Source organism: Dendrobates tinctorius, unplaced genomic scaffold (genome assembly GCF_039654945.1).
Source record: "Dendrobates tinctorius isolate UK_male_01 unplaced genomic scaffold, ASM3965494v1 ptg000003l, whole genome shotgun sequence".
Classification (NCBI taxonomy): Eukaryota; Metazoa; Chordata; class Amphibia; order Anura; family Dendrobatidae; genus Dendrobates; species Dendrobates tinctorius.
In genome coordinates, this window is record NW_027361671.1 from 6,921,898 (window position 1) to 6,929,141 (window position 7,244).

Here is a 7,244-nt window from a genome sequence, read left to right on the forward strand (position 1 = left end):
TCAGGAACATACAACTTTCCACTGGGACAACGCTCAGGTTTGTCCTCCTGGAACTCTTCCAGAGCACGTCTCAAATCGGGCGAGATGGCAGAAAGAACTACCCCTTCGCCTAAGATGGTAGCAGGCTTGGTCACCACAGGAGAATCAGCAAAGAAGCTCCTAGAGAGGGCGTGTGCCTTGACATTCTTAGTGCCAGGAAGAAAAGAGACCACAAAATCAAAACGTGTAAAAAACAAGGCCCACCTAGCCTGTCTAGGGTTCAGGCGTTTGGCCGACTCCAGGTAAATCAAATTCTTGTGGTCAGTGGTCAGTGAGTGTTTAGCTCCCTCCAACCAATGTCTCCACTCCTCAAATGCCCATTTCATGGCTAACAGTTCCCGATTCCCCACATCATAGTTACGTTCAGATGGAGAGAACTTTCTGGAAAAGAAAGCACAGGGATTCATTTTAGATGTTACAGGATCCTTTTGGGACAAAACAGCTCCTGCACCAATCTAAGAAGCGTCCGCCTCTACCTGGAACGGGAGTGAGACATCAGGTTGCCGCAAAACCGGGGCAGAAGTGAATCTTCGCTTCAGCTCCTGAAAGGAAGAAACAGCCTCCGGAGACCAATTCAACACATCAGCACCCTTTTTAGTCAGATCAGTCAATGGCTTGGCAATACTAGAAAATTTTGCTATAAATTTCCAATAAAAATTAGCAAAACCCAAAAACTTCTGGAGGGTCTTCAAAGAACTGGGCTGAACCCAATCATAAATGGCCTGTACCTTGGCCGGGTCCATTTCAATAGTTGACGGAGACAAAATAAATCCCAAAAATGAAATCCTCTGTACCCCAAAAGGCATTTCGATCCTTTGACATACAGGGAATTCTCCCTCAAGATCCGGAACACAGTCCGAACATGTTCCACATGAGAATCCCAATCCTTGGAGAAGATCAAAATATCATCCAGATAGAAAATCAAAAATGTATCCACAAAGTCCCGGAAAATGTCGTTCAAGAAGCACTGGAAGACAGAAGGGGCATTATTGAGCCCAAAAGGCATCACCAGGTACTCAAAATGTCCCTCCGGAGTATTAAACGCCGTCTTCCATTCATCCCCATGCTTAATGCGGATAAGATTATACGCCCCCCTGAGGTCAAGCTTGGTAAACCAGCAAGCACCTTTAACTCTGGAGAATAGATCCGAAATCAGGGGTAATGGATACTGATATTTAATAGTAATTTTGTTGAGGGCACGATAATCAATACAAGGCCTTCATGAACCATCCTTTTTGGCCACGAAAAAAAACCCAGCACCTAAGGGTGAAGAGGATGGTCTAATATGACCCTTCTCCAACGCCTCCTTAATATAGGATCGCATAGCCTCGTGCTCGGGTACAGATAAATTGAAGAGCCGACCCTTAGGAAATTTACACCCCGGGCTCAGTTCAATTGCACAGTCATAACTCCTATGAGGAGGCAAAGACGCAGACTCATTCTCACTAAATACATCATAAAAGTCTGCCAAATAGTCAGGAACATCATGCGACTGAGGAGAGGTGGAAAAAACCGGAGCCTCACTAAGGGCACACCGACAACCCCAACTCACCACAGACACAGATTTCCAATCCAAAACTGGATTATGAATTTGCAACCAGGGAAACCCCAGAACAATGGTATCATGCAAATTATGCAACACCAAAAATCTGCAATTCTCTTGATGGTCTGGGGCGACCCACATTACCACCTGGGTCCAAAACTGAGGTTTATTTTTCGCCAAAGGAGTAGCATCAATCCCCCTCAAAGGGATAGGCGTCCACAGAGGTGTCATCGGAAATCCACAACGTTTAGCAAAATCCAAGTCCATTAGATTCAGGGCTGCTCCCGAATCCACAAAAGCCTTGGTGGAAAATGTGGACAGGGAGCAGATCAGAGTAATTGCCAGAAGAAACTTAGGTTGAACACCACCCACAGAAAACGTGTGTGCAAAACGTTTCTCTTGTTTAGGAAAGACAGAAACAATATGCGAGGCATCTCCACAAAAAAACACAGCTTATTATGCCTTCTGAACTCCTGACGTTGCTCCCTGGACAAAACTCTATCACATTGCATAGGTTCAGACACTTGTTCAACAGGTGGCAACACCTCTCGTGCAGTCCTGCGTTCACGTAAACGCCGATCAACCTGAATGGCTAATGACATAGAATCGTCAAAACCAGAGGGAACAGGAAATCCCACCATAGTATCTTTTATGGCTTCTGACAAACCCTTCCGAAAGAGAGCTGCCAAGGCATTATCATTCCAGGTAGTAAGGACCACCCACTTTTGGAATTTTTGACTGTACAATTCTGCAGAATCTCGACCCTGGCTCAATGCCAACAGGGTCTTTTCAGCCTGATCAATAGCATTAGGTTCGTCATACAACAACCCCAAGGCTTGAAAAAATACATTCTCATTAGTCAGAATAGGATCATCTGGTTTCAAAGAAATGCCCAATCCTAGGGATCGCCACGCAGCAAAGAGATGACAATTTTAACCTGCTGCACGGAGCTCTCTGACGAGTTAGGCTTCAAGGCAAAAAATAATTTACAATTATTTTTGAAATTCAAAAATTTAGAACGATCCCCAAAAAACACATCAGGAGTAGGGATCTTTGGTTCAGCAGCATGTGAATGAGCAAGGTAGGTGGAAATTCCCCGCACTTCCGCAGCGAGCTGCTCCACACGATCAGACAATTGCTTTATCTCCATTGAGAGAAAAAAAAAATTCCCCCTACGGCCTCAGAGATGTAGAGGAAAAAATATACACACTTTTTTTTTTAACAATTCTTTCCTGCTATTGAGTACCCTAGGATCTGCGGTATGGCGGGTGATTCTGTTATGAATGAGTCACCGTAGGAGGCAAAAACAGAAATACTAGCTAAGTCCAGAAAACCAGAGAAGTTGGCAGCTATCGGATTGCAGACCCCTGAACCTAACAACAACAACTAGCAGTAGCCGTGGGGGGTTCCTACGGTGCCCTAGACCCCTCGATCACAGCCGAAGAACTACATAGCCTAAAGACAGAAAGGGAAATCTAAACTGCCCCAGAGCAGACCCCAAAGCAATAGGCAGCCCCCAACATATAATGACGGTGAAGCAAGATGAAAAAACACTCACACAGATAGAAAGATAGGCTGAGCAAATGATGGGGCCCAAGCTAACTAAATAGGACAGAATAGAAAAGCTGCTGTCTGCAATCCGCCCAAACCCTCTCAAAAGCAAGAGCCAACAGGCTGATAGGGAAAAAAGCCCTGAAGACGCTAGGCTTCAAAAAGACTATATCAGTACTCAGGTATTATCTGAAGACAGAGCAAAAAGGAATTCAGCTCACCCAGCAGGGAAAGGCAGAAATCCAGAAAAACAAGGCAAAACAAAACCAAAACACAAATGCAAAAAGTAGAGCAGAAAACTTAGCTTTTGAGGAGCAGGAATCAGACTGGTGTTCAAGAATCCCTCAGAGTAATCACCCGCAAGGCAGAAGGGCATCGGCTGCCTTATATCCAGTCAGCAATCCCAGTCACCCAGTCATCATCATTCTGCTCAGGTGCTTTGTAATCAGCCTCACTACCTTCCTTCACCAGAAGAGGGAGTTCATCAGACCTCAATGGTGAAGGGGAAAATAAACTCTCAACAGAAATAAGTATTTCGGAATTTCATTATCCATTTTCTTAATTGGGAAAAATTGTCACTGTGATAAGTTAGAGTCCTTTTCTGAAACTAATAAAGGAGAGTAAAGCTGATTTGCTCATCATATTCCTGGGCGAAAAATGTGTAAATTTCTAACGTGTGTAAATATCTCATCAGAAATATTCTGGCGAGAACTACTAAACCTCTTGAAAGGGGTTGGCTTAAGAAGATAACACCTTGATAAAATGAAATCCATGTGATGATCAGCAAACCCCTGTTTAATCTGTTTTCCCCACAGGGACCGTGTATTTAAACCTTGATAAGTGTGTATATATGATACGTGTATGGGCTTCATTGATCATAATGTCCCTTGTTGGGACGCAATCCTAATTAATCTCATGCTTATCTGTATTTGTAAGATATAAACGATATTTCTTTATAACATTTGTTAAACATGCATAACATAATTCTTTCTTATATTCTTAGCTTCCGTGTACCAAAGGACTTACTCCAAGAAATATTACTACAAATTTAGCCCACCAGAGATGAGGACTCCACTAAACGCTCCCAAACATCTCCACCGTTGGAGCAGGACTTGGCAGGATTCCCCACGTTGAATGCACAGGACTTCTTTTGAATGGACATCATATCTGCCAAAGTCCTAACAACAGTGCCTTTCTTTTGAATTCCAAGAAGCATTATCTAACTGTTCCAATAATGGATGTTTTGGACAAAGGCGTAACTCAAGCAACAGAAGAAAACAAGAACATTTTTTAAACAAATGTACAACTTATAGGGAACTAAACCCCATGTAAGCGTAATATCCAACCTACTAGAAATTGTACTTCTAGTATGAAATGTAGTTTATTTCACCAAGGCAAGCAAACATATTGTATTAATGCCAGCTTATGTTAATATTTCAGCTGCTTGACCCTAACTCCGATGACCTTTGTAAGACCTTTGTAAATAAGATGATTTAAATATGTTTTCTAATCATGTATATAAAATTGAAGTAGTCATACTAAAGTCAGGCGTATTTAATAACTGCAATACAGCTTAACTGTTAGATCATTAATTAAAGCCAACTCTAGTTGATAAAGCCAGAAAAAAAAAAGAAAAAATAACACAAAAAGCTCAGTGCCACTAAAGGACTTTTCTGTAGGTGCATTATTAGGAAACCTGTGCCATATAACAATATTGTTTTTTGTGTCGTGGAAAAAAAAAGAAAAAAAAATATACGTGGGGAACATAATTTCCACAACACTTTTTGTTTTTTTTTACATTTTTATTTCTTTGTTCATCCTTGACCACTCGGCAATTTGGATTTGTTGGATGAATTATTTTCATTGTTTAATTTCTTTAGTTTTCTTGGAGGGAATTTTGTAATGTTAATCCATCAAAAGAAAGCAATTTTGTAAGGTTCGTTGATACAAACTTAAACCTGACATATACGCGCCCTATTTGCATCAAGTTCTCCGTAAAGATTGCATCATTTTATCTGATGCAAGTTTTATAAACGATGTCTAGACTGCTGCACAAACAGATGCAACACAGGTAAAACAAGTTATGTCGGTTCTGAATTTGTATAACTCGCACCTAGTTGGAGACTTTTGTTGTTTTCACCAAAAATGGGAATTTTTCTCATTGTCTTCAAACACGCTAAATTCGCATAGATTCAAGGTGCGTTCTGCAATTTTTGTAAAAAAAAAAAAAATGAAAAAATAAAAATAAAAAGGTGAATTATTTTGTATATATAATCATTTTTAGGTCTTTTTTTTAATGAAATTATGAATGTTTATTGATGAATGCGGCAGCTGTGAAGCGTTCAGACATAAATGTAGGAAGCCATACTGATTTAGCTTTTAGGGTGCTTCCGTGCCATGCATGACGACCATGATCTAAGCATCAGTATGTCATCTCTTGTTTTAATGAGCAAGTTGAATATATTTCAAGTTACTGTAAGTTTACAAATTAAGACACCAGGACGCCTGCTCACTTGAAATACGTATAGGCTATTCCTATTACTATGGGCAGTCCTGAACTGAAATATCATCTTTAGGTATTTGCAATTGTGGTATAATTACCTAAAATGTAAAAAAAAGGCAAAAAAGAAAAAATATGTATACATTTATATTGGACATACATTAAATTATCTGCATTTAAAGACCCCTTCATAGGTATTTATCATTGTATAAAAGTGTACATTTTACCTATACAAATGTTTAAGAAGCCATTTTGTGGTCTGCTCCATTATTTAATACAGTAAATGCATTATTTTTTTTGGGAGGGGGTACCGATGACATGATACATTAACTCTGGATACAGTACATTCCTATTAATGGTCTGCAAAATGGCTGCCTCTACTTTGTGTATGTGATAATTGCACTTTAAATAAGATAAATGATCAACATCAAGCAAAGAGTTTGTAATGTCATCATAAAGGAATGTATTGAACTATGTAATATAAATGCATTGTGTGCATGCTTTAACATAGGCATGTCTCAGTTAGAAGTGAAATGTGTGTTAAAGGAACTATGTTCAAAAGTGAAATTAGAAAATTCTAAATTTCACTGCTAGGGGGCGCTATGACTCACTAGACGCTCCTTTGGAAAAATGATTTTTATTATTTATTGCAATAAGCCAATTCATTGAAGATTTGGCAATTGCTCTAAGGCTGGAAGATAGCCACTCCATAAAGTAAAATGTCCATAGTATGGCTTCTCGGCATACAGTCTGTATTACTTGTCGTGTGATTGATGCACTCCTCTGACTGCTGCACCTTGTGTTATCATTCTTTGTACTTGACAGCAATGCACCACAGTGTTGACCTGTATGTTTTTCTACTATTACAATGCACACAATACTTTTTTTTTCTGTATTTATATTATAACTTGTATAGTATATAATGTGAACCTTTGGGTATTTGTGAATGAAAGTCTAAACCTTTGTAACTTTTTATATCTGCTTCTGTTTCACCAAAGAAACCTTGTTTGTTTGCTAGTCTATGGTTTATAGTGTTTTTATTTATTCAATTTTAATACGTTTCTGAATAGAACAATGTGTAATTCTAGATAACGAAGACCAATAAACACTCAAATGTCCAAGTGTCTCATGCAGGTATTACAAGCCTGTGCACATACTTCAGGTTTGCCACTTTGGAAGAAAAGCATAATTAAGACCCTTGTACTGGTCTTAAAAAAAAATCTTAACTGAGGTTATTTTAGAAGGAGAACCTGAGTCATAACTATATAAAAATTCAAAGGATTTTATTATTACATCAAAAATACCAATAATCAACATTTACAGCTGTCTTGTATAAATATTATGCCGTTCCCGTCACATGACTGCACCACGGCCAATAGGATGTTCAATTTGTGTTCATGCACCTTTATGCGTCACACTGAGGCCACGCCCCCTGAGGAAGCGACATCCACACAAAATGCGCGTCGGGGTACGTGGTCACAGTCCAAACAGGATAATTTCATCCAATGGGTAATTAACCTCTTTTTTAATAATATTATGTGTTAGGCATCGGGATTCTCCCTCTGCACAGGATGGATCCCAAATCTTGTCTTCTTCTGTGGTTCCCCATTC

General features: G+C 39.6%; 1 protein-coding gene across 2 annotated transcripts in view; it reads left to right on the top strand.

Annotated features, from left to right (window-relative positions):
* VCAN (versican) overlaps positions 1-6,754 on the top strand; it is a 112,991-nt gene extending 106,237 nt beyond the window's left edge. For both annotated transcript variants that reach the window (XM_073583450.1, XM_073583538.1), the window contains one exon: positions 4,137-6,754. In XM_073583450.1, the coding sequence (XP_073439551.1) occupies positions 4,137-4,267 (131 nt within the window). In that variant the 3' untranslated portion in view covers positions 4,268-6,754. The remainder of the gene's footprint in view (positions 1-4,136) is intronic.
* Positions 6,755-7,244: the final 490 nt, after the last annotated feature.